Source organism: Rattus norvegicus, chromosome 12 (genome assembly GCF_036323735.1).
Source record: "Rattus norvegicus strain BN/NHsdMcwi chromosome 12, GRCr8, whole genome shotgun sequence".
NCBI classification, from domain to species: Eukaryota; Metazoa; Chordata; class Mammalia; order Rodentia; family Muridae; genus Rattus; species Rattus norvegicus.
Genome location: NC_086030.1, coordinates 49,578,857 through 49,593,445, shown reverse-complemented (window position 1 = coordinate 49,593,445; position 14,589 = coordinate 49,578,857). Strand labels below are relative to the sequence as shown.

Below are 14,589 nucleotides of genomic sequence, written 5' to 3'. Positions count from 1 at the left end.
CTATTCGTGAGCACTGGAGATGTTCATAAGTATGCAGAGAGGCCTGGGAGGGGGCACAGTAAACAGAAGAGGGCTGGCTCTAGCTAGAGAGCTAAGGCTAAAGAATGGGCAGGGGGCGTGGTCTTCTGTCTAAGCTTCTTATTCTTTAAAACATTGAGTGATATAGGAAGAACTGTCGCCACACACATCCATGGGTAAAAAGACCCTGAGCTGATTCATCTTGTCTCATTCACGGCAACGGGGACATTTTTTTTGTTATGAATTCAGTCTTACCCTTCATCTCCTCTTCCGATTTTTCAAACAGAATCTAGTACTGCCCTAATTATCATAATAGCAGCATTTGTTCTGTTACTCAATTCTTTTCTAATGGAGAATTCTTTTTAAAAAAAACAGTTCAGCGTACACACTTTAAATCCAGCCACAGACATTTCTCAGAAATCAGACATAGGCTTGAATTCTAGTCCCTTGGAGGGAGAAAAGGGAGTTTAAAAGTCTGTACAACTATACTGGGATACCAGAGCAATAATTCTCCAGGAACCTATGTGGAATAAGTCTTTGTACCTGTGATAAGATGGGGGTGGGGCAGAGAAATAGCCACTGCAATTAGCACACTCACCAGGGAATTAGCACGTTCACTTGGTGATTAGCATATTCACTGTGTGGCTAACATATTCACTGTGTGATTAGCATATTCACCAGTTGACCAGCATATTCACCACCCGGTTAGCATATTCATCGACTCATTAGCATATACATTGGGCTATTAGCATAGTTTCCTGGCAATTAGCATGCTCACCAGGCAATTAGCATGTTCACCAGTTGATTAGCATATCCACCAGGTGATTAGCATATCCACCAGGTGATTAGCATATTCACCAGGTGAATAGTTATTCACTAGGTTGTTACCCTGTTCACTAGGTGATTAGCATATTCATCATCCACCTATCTGGAAAATGGGGTGTGGTACCCAGTCAAGCTCAATTTGACAGAATCTAGAATTATCTGGCATGAGGGTCTCTGGGCATGGCTATCTGGGACTATCTTAATTGATGTGGAAAGGATGCATCTCAACTGTGGAACCACTCAATCTGACTGATATCCTGGACTGAAAAGGGAGAAATGAGCTGAGCCCTAAAATTTACCCAAGATTGTCTTGGAGTTCTGTAGCCTCAGTATTACATTAACTAGATGGATGGATGGACGGATGGACAGATGGATGGATGGATGGGTAGATAGATAGATTAGGTAGATAGATGATAGATACAGAGATGATTGGTAAGTGAGATTAGATAGATAGATGATAGACAGACAGACAGATTAGGTAGATAGATGATAGATACAGAGATGATTGATAAGTGAGATTAGATAGATAATAGATGACAGACAGACAGACAGGTAAATGGAAGAGAGATGTAAGTAAATGAAGGTCCCTGGTCTCGGCACCAGTCCTCGCAATCAACATAGGTCACAAACTTTCCTTTGAGGTCTCACTTCTCAGTCTTTCTAGTGATTTAACTAAATCACCCCAGGGTTCCCTTCCACCCCAGGATGTGCAGAACCTTCAATTATAAATACACTTACAGGAAGGGGTTTCCCATCAGGATGGTATAAACGAGGATACAAACGGCAACAAGGGCTGGTGTGAACGGTGACAGGCTGCTGGTGGGCACGTACACTGTGGAAATCAGAAGTTCCCTACTCCCATCCCTACCACTCCTAGAGAAGAACCTAAGACTCTACCGTACTACAAAGATGCTTCTCAGCCACATCCATTGCCGGTCTCTTCTCAGAACAAACCCAGATGGCCGTCAGTGGAGCGGGTAAGGAAAATGTGGTCATGCACAGTGGACTCAGCCACAAAAAATTAAATTATGAAGCCACAGATAAACGGAAAAACTTACAATAAATGATATCACCCTGGCCCCAAAGACAAACTCCGCATGACCCCACTCATGAAGATACTTACTTGAAATCTTTTGTTTTATATGCTTAAGGGAAGCTAGAAAACCAGAAAAAGGGCCAACATTTTAAGAGAAGGAGGTGGTAAAACACAGGTAAAGTGAAAGTGGGTGAAGAATCGTGAGGACGGACAGGTTCAAGTATAGAAGGAGAGGGGGGCTTCGAGGAATTTTGGGGGGCTTAACAAAAACGAAGGGGGCATGAAAAAGTTGTATGGGAACCTGGGATCTCTCAATCTAAATAAAAATTAGAAGGAACAGTAGAACACAGGTATACAGGTGCCATGGAAGGAGAGGGACGAAAACCCAAGGGTTAACAGTTTCAGGAGAGGTAGGAGTATTAAAGAGGAGAGGGTGTGGTGGATTAATAAAACTAATAAAACCAATAAAACCAATAAAAACTAAGGATGTATGAGAAAACCTTGGAAACCCACTGATCTGTAAGTTAATTAAAAGACTTTAACACACACACACACACACACACACACACACACACAGAGAGAGAGAGAGTTTAAACAGCAGTTCTCTGCACAGATTGATAATCCTACTCTTAGAACACATTCAATAGGTGAATTTTTCATTGCCAGGCACGGGACACCTCTTGAGGAGTCGGTCAGAGAGGACCCAGAGGCCAAACCAGAATAAGCTCTTGGCAAGGCTCTTGGTTGCCCATCATACCTCCATGGTGAGACCTTATTGGTAAGGGTGCCTGTCAGCTCAGCTGCAGAACACAGAGAACCCCTTTCTTCTGAGGCTGCCGGAGGGTGCCATGCAGGATGGTGGAGTAGAGAAGACTGCAATGATTCAGCCACTGCTTACCTGCTCCAGAACCAACCGGCTGTCATGACTGTTATGGGGAAACAACTGCTCACTTTATTTTCTTTTCTTTTTTAAGGTGTTTGTTTATTTTATGTATATGAGTACACTGTAACTGTCTTCAGACACACCAGAAGAGGGCATTGGATCCAATTACAAATGGTTATGAGCCACCCTGTGGTTGCTGGGATTTGAACTCAGGACCTCTGGAAGAGCAGTCAGTGCTCTTAACCACTGAGCCATCTCTCCAGCCCAACCACTTCCTGGCTGTATGTGGGACCTGTTCCACAGGCAAGGATTCAGACCAAGCACTGTCAAAAATCCCATGACGGGTGTAGGGGGCGTGGTGGGGTGTTGCCAGACACCTTAGAATGGAACCGGCTGTTGTTATTTTGTGAAATGCTCACACTGCCAAACTGAGCCCTAAGTATCTACATTTATGCTGAGTGTGACAGCGGCTCATGCAGAGATTCAGAATGGCTTGATGTGTACTGTACAACTTACACTGAGTACTCAGCTGTGGGCGAGTCACCCACTCCAGCCTCCTGTCATCCAAGGCTCTGGAAGGTTCTCGAAGGGGGGAGGAAGAAAGAGTCAGTGGATGGAGGTCAGCTGAGTTTTGGGTGTGGTGTGGCTATAGCATGCTTCAGCCCACAGCAACTGTGGTCACCTGCACAAGATCAGGCCTGTTGAAGTTCCAACATGGGTAGATGTTGGGATGCTGAGACCCATTTGTACCAGAGGAGCTACTGGCAACTGGTGGCCGCTAGGGGAGGGACAGTCCCTCTTCTTTGAGGATGTGCCCCTATAGTAAGTTGCCCAGACTCCAGTGAAGTGGAAACTCTAGTTCTTTGGAAAGTCAGTTATGTCAAATGATGGTTTGCTGGGGCGCACAGGGGAAAGGACATCTTGCTAAAGCAGACACAGGTGAAAGACTGTTTTCCTGAAGCAGACACAGATGAAGGGATGTTTTGATATAGCAAATATGTGAAAGGATGCTCGATGAAGGAATATAAATGTGACCCCACAGACAGTGGGAGAGGAGCACGGAGCATTGGTTTGGTTTGCCCCACCTCTTTATTCTTCACTAAAGACAGGAATGCATTGGTTTGCCTTACATAGCTCAACTTGTGGCAACACTGCCATTGACAGAAACTTGCCCAGGAACTGCTCATGAGATTCCTTCCACAGCTTGGCACTTCAGCAACTTTGCCTCAGGCTGGTTAGGGAGCCTGGTGGTTTCTTCAGGATTGAACTTCAGCTACCTGGTGTCTGCATGCCCGGAGGACTGGACTGCAGCTGCTGAGTTGTATTTGGTGTTTGCTACAGGACTGAACTGCTGCCAAAGAAGATCAAGCTCACCCCCCAAAGAACTATTGCTAAACAAGTCCACTTCTCCCATATCCTAATAACTTTTCTCTTCCACTATCTCTGCTGGGTGGTGGGCTAGAGGAGAGGTTGAATACTTATTAAAAGTGGGTTGCAAAAAATGTATGCCTACACCCCAGTGGATGGCCACATGTCGTGTTCACATGAGCATAGCCAGCCAGACTCGGGGTTATAGCAAAATAAATGAATGCAATGAAGACATGAAGCTAGAAGGGAGATTGTGTGAGCCACTCTGGGGAGTCGGAGGGAGGTGGGGGTAAATGGATAGGATCAATATACATTGTATAATGCATGGAATTTTCAAAGAATAAAAATATTATTACAATGTTTCAAAGAAAAGAAATAAAGTATTCCACTGTCTCAGGACTTCATGCCTGGAGTCTGGTGCTCAGCAAGCCCTTACCCAATCCCTGCTGCCCGTGCTGGGGCGTATTGAGTAATGATCCTTAGGCATTCTTAGCATGAATGACATGACAGGCTGCTGTTAGGGACAGACAGAGGCTTTGGAGGAATTCAACCCTAGGTTCAAAGCCTGGTCCTTCTTCTTATTTGCTGTGTAACACCAAGTGAATTTTGGAGCCTCTCTGAGCTATTACGAAATGTAATTCATGTTTCTGCTGCAACCTCTGCACGGTGGACAGTCACACATTCATTTGGCAAGCATTTGTGGAGCATCATTTGCGAGCCAGCCCTAGAGACACCTCACTTCTACTCTGGGATAAGCTGACCCCAGACACCTGAAGGGGACACCTGGGTCATTGGGGATGCCCACCCTGAGTGAGGGTCAGACTTGCTTATCGTCTCTGTCCCTCAGATCATCTTCTGTAACAGGTGAGCAGAGCCACCCACCTCATGGAATTCCACAGACTACAGAGCATGGTCTTAAAACAGTTACTACATTCCTTCCCGGCATATATCAAAGAATGTCGCACCCCACTCCCAGCTCAGCCATAGCTGTGTCTTACACTGCTCTGTTCATAGTAACTAGGAAACGGACACAATGTATATGTCCTTCAACCCACAGTGAGAAATGAAAACAGGGTGCCTATGAACAGTGGGGAATGTAAAGAAAAAAATGAAACCGTGAACTTTTCAGGTAAATGGATGGAACTTGAAAAGATCATATAACTGAGGACCCAGAGACTCAGAGAGAGACAAACATCACAGGTTCCATTTCAACAGAGGCTCCCAAGTCCAGGTCTTCAGATGTGAATACAGATCCTCGGATATGGTGGTTTGTATATGCTCAGATCAGTGAGTGGCTCTATTAGGAGGTGTGACCTTGTTGAAGTGGGTGTGGCCTTGTTAGGGTGGTATATCACTATAGGCGTAGGCTTTAAGATTCTCATCCTAGCTGCCTGAGAGCCAGTATTCTGCTAGCAACCTTCAGATGAAGATGTAGAACTCTCAGCTCCTCCTGCACCATGCCTGCCTGGATGCTGCCATGTTCCCGCCTTGATGAAAATGGATTGAACTAAATGTCCTTTATAAGAGTTGCCTTAGTCATGGTGTCTGTTCACAGCAGTAAAACCTTGACTAAGACATTGCGTAACTGCAGAAGTCAGGAAAGTGAAATGGGACCATTGTGGGGTGTGTGGGGCCGGCTGACTACAAGCGAACTGATACAGGGAATGGGGGGCTCTGACCAGGGGGCTGCAGGGAGATACAAAGAAGAAGGAGGAGGGGAACAGTCATTAGGAACCATGCTATTAACTGTCTACCTGTTTACCTATCGTGTACATGAGTAAGTGATTAAATAAACATATAGTTTAACTGTTATCTGGGCTCACGATGCTGTCTCCAAGAGCCAAAGACTGTCTAAGACAAACCCCTACACCACTCTGGAGAAGCTCCCTTTTGAGATGTTGGTCAGAGTTATCTAAGAGACTCCCAAAGGCTTTTGCTATTGGCAGCCTCCCAGAGGTGGAAGATAAGTCCCTATTGCTGGAGGCACCATGCACTTCAGACACAGGGCCCAGAGGACCCCTGCCTGCAACTGACTTAGAACTGACCTGAAGCTGACCTGGAAATGATCTGGGTGTCTCCTCCCTGAGGACGAGCTTTCATGGTACAGAAGATGTCCTGCAAGCTTCCAAAGGAGGCAATCAGCCAACAGTCACACTCAGCTATGAAGCCTATGAACTGTAACAATGGTCAGCATGGCAGGATAACACTGAGGTGTGGGGCTGCAAGGATGCAGGGCTGCAGGGGTGCATGGGTGCATGGTCACACTGAGGTGCAGTAGCAGCATGCACACCTTGGCAGTAACCAACAGCTCTCTGATTGTTCTTAAGTCTTGTTGAACAAGAGGAAAACCATGCCCCGTACTAGAAACCAGCTTTACTACCCTTAGAGAAGCTAAGGACCTTGGAGGAGAACTTAACAACCACCACTTTACCAAACCAGCACAACCCCTAAGTACACTCTAAACATTTGTCTTTACACCCGCAGGTGCTCACCCCTCTTCAAGGAAACGTCTATTTGCAACAGATAGCAACTGTTACAGAAAACCACAGCCAATCAAAAGGCAGAGTTCTGAAGCCCAGTCCCAATGGAAACATCTACCATACAACTCCTGCATCTAAGGAATACAACTCCTGCATACAACTCAGAGAGCATTTTAGCAGAGGGGTCAGAAAGAATATGATATAGTTGGAGGATCTGGGAGCTTGCCATGGGATTTCTTCCCAGAATGTCAGGAGGTACACCTATGAGGTCCTATCAACATGACTTCCCTAAAATGACCTGAACAGGTATTACACCAACAGACATGATAAAGCAGATGGGCGGTTATGGGGGGAAGCCTGCAAGGCCTCAGCTCCACACAAAGAGGCAACTAGGGAGTGTTTAGAGCCGGAGAGACAGTCTTCCCCTGATTAGGAAGAGCACACCAACTGGCTATCCAATACCGAATGGTCGACCCTGAAAACATAGAGGTACAACTAAGATTATATAGACAGAGCAGGTTGTATTTATGTATTTAGGACTACACAACACACACACACACACACACACACACACACACACACACACACACACACAGGAGGATTTGAAAGCAGGAAGTGGGTGGGGAAATGATGTAATCCCATTATAATCTGATAAAACGCAAAATAAACCAAAAAGCTTTACTTTTATTCTTAATTATGTGTAGGGTCGTGCCTCTGTATGTGGGTACATATGCTTGAGTGCAGTTGATCTAAGAGTCCAGATAAAAAGGTCTTCAGCTCCCGGAGCTGAAGTGGTTGTGAGCTGTCTGCCCATTGCGGGTTCTGGGAACTGAATTTAGGTCCTTGGTAAGTGCTAAGCCGTGTCTCTCCAGTCCCGAGATTATAAAATCTTAGTTAGACTCAAGATAAAATTAATTTTTTCTCTGTGTGAAACACAGCTCAATATACTTTTCTCTCCTTATAAAGTCAACTGCTTGGCTGGCTTCAAATTTCTCTGCTCAAGAAATCCTCCTTCCTCAACCTCCTGCCTCCAGAGCAGCTGAGCTCCTGGGCATTGCAGCACTGTGCCTGGCTTTAGCTCAATGTTCTTTATGACTCTACTCAAGGATGTCATCCAAAACTGAAACAAACGTAACTGACCACGCTTATTTATAAGCCAGAGAATCACTAGTCTGACACCTGAGACAGAAGCAGTGATAAAGATTAGTCATCCTTTGTTCCAGCAGCACTATTCAAAACAGAGGTCTGTGTTACAGTGTTACAACGTTACAACATTACAGTGTTACAGCTGTATCCTGACCATCCGCTGGGTCAGTAACAGCACCAGACTCCACATATCTCAGGCCCTGTGAGGGCAAATGACTTACTTAAAGCCACACAACAGGGCATTGGTCCCTGCCCCAAGTACAAAAAGTGGAAGTCATGAAGGTCAGCCTGCAACAGGAGTCTTTGAGCTGGCAAGGCTCTTCTTACCTGGGACTGTGGAGAGAACTGCTGATGGCTGACTGTCGAGAAGGGATCCTCACTGAGTCAGTGGCCAGGGAGAGGGAACAGCTCATCCAGGACTGCAGACTGCTCTCAGGCTGGGAGCTGATGACAGAGACGTTGTCCCTAGAAGGCAAAGTTAGGATACTGACCACAGTGGCCACCACATCAGAGTCTGAGCCCTGCAGAGTACTCTATGTGGTATGCTACGGACAGGGAGCTGGCAGTGGCCTGTGAAGTGGGAGGAAGCGCTGGCATTTGGAGAGGCCAACTCGGGTCTTAGCTAAGGTCACCTGACTCATGCTTGAAGTCTGGATGGACTTGATTTTACTCTAGTATCTTGGCTATTAACCACAGCACTCTAGGACACACACACACACACACACACACACACACACACACACACACACACACACACAAACACACCAACTAGGGTGTTGAGGGCACTCTGACTTGGTGATCAAGCATTCCATTGAATTCTGTATTAAATAATATGTTCATGGGATGTGCAAGGGGTGAAAATCTTCAATCCTCCTTTGCCTTATGGGGATCACCTTGGCAAGCCGGACTTTCTCTTTGTGGTTTTTGATTGCGAGAGTAACACCAGAGGAGGGTTACACAGTGAGCGAATGTGTGTGTGTGTGTGTGTGTGTGTGTGTCTGTGTCTGTGTGAGTACGTATTGTGAATGTATCTGTATCTGTGTGAGTGTGTATGTGTGAATGTATCTGTGTCTGTGTGAGTGTGTATGTGTGAATGTATCTGTCTATGTGTGTCTGTGTGAGTGTGCCAGTGTGAGTGTGTATGTGTAAATTTATCTGTCTGTCTGTATGTCAGTGTGAGTGTGTATATGTGATTGTATCTGTTTGGTGTGTCTGTGTGAATGTATCTATCTATGTCTCTGTGAATGAGTGTGTCAATTTGAGTGAGTATGTGTGAATGTATCTGTGTCTGTGTGCATGTGTCAGTGTGAGTGTGTATGTGTGAATGTATCTGTCTGTGTCTCTATATGTTCATCTGTGTGTCTGTACCTTTGTGTCTGTGTGAGCATGTTTAAATGTATGTGTCTGTGTCTCTATGTGTGCATCTGTGTGTCTGAATGTGTGTGTATACAAGTGAGCCCGTACATGCAGAAGTGTAGCATACATTTCTGTGTACTGGCATACACATACGCAGGGGTATGGTATGCTTATCTGCCACTAAGTCAGCCACCATAGGACAGGGCTGCATACATGAATTTGACATTAATCCTATGCTCAAGATCGCATCCTGGGAGACCTGATAAATATCTCTGTGAGCAGCCATGAAATGAAGGCTCCATTCACACTACTGCAGAGACAGGCAGAGGGCCAGTTTGCAGGTTAAGTAAGGAGCCTCCATTTCCTTCTTGGAAGAAGAGGAAGTCAGTGAGGCAGGTGAACTTCAGGAAGGTGAAGGCTTGGAGGGAAGAGTGCACACACAGGTGTGGAGGGCAGAAAAGGTCAGGGTCTAGGCAGTAGGGAATCAGGACCCATGTGTGAAGAGGGGATTAAAGGTCAACGTGTAACACAGGTGTCTACTTAAAAAGTCTGTTTCTGTGGGAACAGGGAGCCATTGAAGGCGGGGAGGGGGATAGGGGTATGATAATGCATGTCTTCCCTGTGTCTAAACAACATCATACAGGCATGCAGGGTGAACTTTGGTAAGGCACATGTTAAACCATGAAGCCAGAGTTTCATAGGCATGACAGAGAGTTCTCTGATGGTTGTGAACCTTCTCCTTGCCAACTGCACACAAGCCACCAGGGGTTTGCCTTCATAAGCCCTGTGGGTTACTTACCCCTCCTTCCCACTGCGGCTGCTACAATCCACTGCCGTCTGGACGCTAGAAGGAGAGACAAGACAACGACTGTTGTAGTTGTACAGTCAGGACTGGGGACCTGGTCTCCAACACTACACACACCTGGGTTTGCCTCCCACTTCCACCCTTCACTACTGTGTGGTCATAGGGTCCTAAGTTGCCCTCTCTGAGCTTCCCGCCTGCCTTTACAAACTGTGGCTGATTAGTAACACACATGCCCCTGCCTCTGCCTGTGGAGCAGAGAGAGGCAACCCTTGTGGATTGTTCAGTGCAGATCCCAGAGAACAGGAGCAACCATTGCCAGTGCTCTTTAGAAAACGTGACTAGGGATAGGGCTCTGGTGAAGAGCACTGGCTGCTCTTGTAGAGGATTTGGGTTCAACTTCACCATGCACTTACACCATGGTTCACAACCATCTGCAACACCAGTTCCGGGGGATCAAAGGCCCTCTTCTGGCTTCTGAGGGCACCCGAAAAATGGACATATATGTAGGCGAAATGCTCAGACACAAAACAGTAATTTTTGGGAATGCAATTGGCATCACTGACATTAACCGTATTGTTATTGACATGCCTGACACTTGTCTCATAGTCTTCGGGAAGTAAACAAATCAGGATCAGGCAGGATAGCTTCCTGGAGCATTGTGGGAAACTCCTAATCTAATTACATGAGTAACTATTCTTCAGGGAGAAACATATTTACACACTCTGCCCACACTGTCTGCCTCCATTCTAGAGATGAAGAGAGTACACCACGCACAAGGTCACTGAGCTTCCAACCCAGCCTTGTGGAGACCACAGGGCACACTGATAGTCAGTGTGCCACTGCCATCAAAGGTCGATCCAGAGAAGACTACACCCCTGCATCTAAATTGCCTTTACTCTGAGTCCTCAAGCTGAGCCTCCAGCCACAAGTCTGCTGGGATTTGGACAGGTCTGAGGAGAACATATCTGTTGTTTCTTGTTTCTTCCTCTAAAGACACATTACCCTATAGCCCCTTATTTCAAGCATGTATCTCCAGTGGACTGATGGCCTTGAAGGCCACAAACATGTCTTGAGTGCATGGAGACAGGACAGTAGGGTCCCTGGTACTCATAACCAAATGTCTAATCCCAAGAGGCTGAACCTCATTTTCCTCTCGGTGTGAGGCATGCGGGAAGCTAGCCCTTCCATCTCTCCATTTGGAATCCACACTCCTGAGCTCAGACACTGGACACCATTCATTACAGGCACAGCGCCACACAGTCTGTCCAGCCCAGCGACAGAACACACATGGGCGCTGACACTCATCCAGGTTTGGTCTCTGAAGGTGGCTCTGGGGACTTGGAATTCAGAACCACTTCCTCCTGGAGGGACTCTTTCCCAAGAGACTTGGATACTTTCTGATGTTATGTGTCTGCTGGTCTACCCTGGATGTGTGATGCTTTTAAACCCAGTCTGTAGGAGCAAACCTCCACTGAGTGTATGAGTCCCGTCTGCATGCTTCCTGTCTGCATGGCACCCCCATGGGCTCAGCAGCTGAGATATCAGCTGACAGAAGAGGGAACACAGCTTTGTAAACAGCACCTCCCTATAAAGTTGACCTTTTTGGTCCCAGAAGACTACTCTGATGGTCCAAATCATGATTGTTCGCACTTGAGCAAGGAGATCTAGGATTTCCATGCATCGTGACTACACCATGTAAGCCACCATCTCATGATAAACAAGACTGTACCCACCATTGCTACACTCTACACCCTTCACCCCTGCCAAAGTCTGTGCTTGGAGCAGGCCTCATTTAAGTAAGGGCGGGTGTTGTTACAGTGAGGACAGGTGCGCTGTCCGCGGTACTGATCTAACTGGAGGCTTAGCAAGTGTGCTGTCCGTTGTACTGATCTGGAGGACCGCGTTAACAGAGGCGCTGTCCGCGGTACTGATCTGGTTGACTCCATGACAGAGGGAGGTTCAAACCACAGCCTTGGGCTGGTGACTATAGTTCTTTTTATCTTCTTGGCCAGTGTGGTTTTGCAAAGGGAACATGTGCCAGGAATTTTAAAACAGATGTTGGCAAGGATCGAGGTAATTGATTAAGTGTCTTCAGATGTATTCCTCCTGGGTACCTTTACCAGACAGCCTCAGTCTAAATGCAAATACAGGCTGGGAAGTGACGCCTGGATTCGTTTGCTCCGTGTCAGTGACTGACGTGAGCTCACCAGCACGGTAGCCCAGAGGGGAACAGAGACCTTGATAGGAGGTGAAGGACACATGACACATCCTATGTGAGAACAAAGCCGTCTTTGGCTGGAGTCAGAGGGGAGGGGGTCGGGGGGAGAGGCCAACTCTAGGAACAAGCCATGGCTTTGTGGCTTAACATATGCATCAATGAGACTTTAGATGCCTATGAGACTCAGTTTCCTTATCTTTAGTTTGTGAGAGATACTAATAGGTATCTGGTAACACATGCAAGGGCAAAGTGTGCCAAGCAGTAACAACTGTCTTACAGAAGGGAACCACAGGGGATCCATCACCACCACTTCCTGCAATGTTAGAAATAGACTTGGTGAATGGTGGGAGTGGTGTTGGTTACCATCCTTCTCAGAGAGCAGGGCCACCTGTAACATTTGATGCTAGAGGGCACAGGGGCCCGTGCAGTGACTCTAACCAGGTTCAACCTCTTTAGATGAACAGAGAGTTCACTCAAGCTGTTCTTCCAGTCAGGGCATGTTCAGCACTTGTGGAGGGCAGCTGTAAGACAAAGGCTGTGGGGATGGTCATCTCATGGGGCAGGGAACTTCACTTTCAGGCCAGAGCCAAGGCTCAACAGTGAGTTGTTGACACACAACGTGTCCTCAGAAGGTCAGTCTCTGGCTCAATACAGATGGCTCCAGGTCTGCTCCACAGCCTGATGTCAGACCAGTTGTTAGAGCCTGTGTGCTGGAGGTCACCTGGTATCCACTCACCCCACTCACAAGGACATGCTTGCTTCCAGAGTTCTCATCTCAGATGGGCCTGGCTGGGAATGACACTCTCTTTCCTGTGACTCTGAAGACAAGGGTAAGCTGTGGACCCCCCCACGCCCTACTGCACCTCCAGGCAAGGCAACAGGCAGAGCAGCTGCAGATTCTGGGGCTAGGAATAGGTGGCGGTTTCTGTCAGCCAACGCAGCTTTCCTCCCATGACTAACGAGCACATTCCAGGCCCGGGGCACGAACAGAAACATTTCCTCCGTTAGTCTAAGAAGGTTGATGCTACAGTCTAGCTGACAGTGCTGCAGAGTCACGCCAGCTAAAGCACCTCTGTGTGTTGCCTGACGTTCTGAGCTTGGCTCCCAGCCTGCAAGGCCTGCTCCATTAAGATCTAATTCCAGGTGAACTGCAGAATTGTGATTAGGCATGATGAGAACAAGTCTCTCAACTTGACAGTTAGAGAGTTAGGCTTTCTCTCTCTTTCCTCTCTCTCTCTTCCTCTCTCCCCTCTCCCCCCTCTCCCTTTCCCTCCCCCTTCCCCTCTCCCATCTTCCTCTCCCTCTCCTCCTCTTTCTTCCTTGTCTAACCCAGTGGTCTGAAAACTAATTGAGAATTTATAGAGAAGTATCTTGGAACACTTAGACCAATCTTTCAGGCTGCAATCCAAACCTCTCATTCGAGTCAATAAGTGTGCACAATGTGCAGTTTGGAGTTGCTGATGGGGGGACCTGGCTGGCCCCAGGGCAGGAACTTGGAGCCCCAATCTGTGCAGCAGACCAACAGTGGGGCAACACATATTTCTTTTTGTCCTTGATGGTCCGTGATGGTCCTCTGGCATGCCCTGGTTGTGTCTTATCAACTTGACACAGAGTAGAGTCATGTGGGAAGAGGAACCTCAGTTGAAAGGACACCTTCATCAGAGAGGTAGGTAGATTTATAGTGTGTTTCCTTGATTAATGATTGATACAGTTGGGCCTAACCCGCTGTGGGTAGTGTCAACCATGGGCTCTATAAGAAAGCAGGCTGAGCAAGCCATGAGGAGCAAGCCGGTAATTGGCACCCCTCCATGGTTTCTGCTTCACTTCCTGCCTCCAAGTTCCTGCCTTGAGCTCTGGCCCTGACTCTGGTGGTTCGAATAGGCTTGGCTCAGGGAGTGGCACTATTAGGAGGTGTGAACTTGTTGGATTAGGTATGGTCTTGGGGTGAAGTGAATCACTGTTGGGGGTGGGCTTTGAGAGAGCTTATTCATAATTGTGTGGAAGCCAGCCTTCTCCTAGTGGTCCTCAGAACAAGATGTAGAATTCTGGGCTCCTCTTGCACCATGACGCCTGCCTAGATGCTGCCATGCTCCTGCCTCGATGATAATGGACTGAACCTCTGAACCTGTGAGCCAGCCACAACTAAGTGTTGTCTTTTATAAGAGTTGCCACAGTCATGGTGTCTGTTCGCAACAATGAGAACCCTAACTGTGGTGTAGAACTGTGACTTTAAATAACCCTCTTCCCACCGAGTTGATTCTGTTCATGGTGTTGATCAAGGCAACAGAGACCCTGATTAAAATGGCAGTGAGCAGCAGGTAGGTGCGTTGTCTGTGCTTTGCAACGAGCCAGGACTTTTCTGTAGGCATCTCTTATTTCTTTAGTCCCCAATATCTGGGCAACTGAGAGTCTCAGCCAGTTTCAGGGAAGCTCTGTGAGAGAAGAAAGACAGGA

General features: G+C 47.2%; 1 protein-coding gene across 1 annotated transcript in view; it reads right to left on the bottom strand.

Moving 5' to 3' along the window:
• Myo18b (myosin XVIIIb) overlaps positions 1 to 14,589 on the bottom strand; it is a 193,066-nt gene that overhangs the window by 20,682 nt on the left and 157,795 nt on the right. The window contains exons 39-40 of the mRNA XM_006249578.5: positions 9,912 to 9,956; positions 8,084 to 8,221 (exon numbers count right to left, since the gene is read on the bottom strand). Of these exons, the coding sequence (XP_006249640.2) occupies positions 8,084 to 8,221; positions 9,912 to 9,956 (183 nt within the window). The remainder of the gene's footprint in view (positions 1 to 8,083; positions 8,222 to 9,911; positions 9,957 to 14,589) is intronic.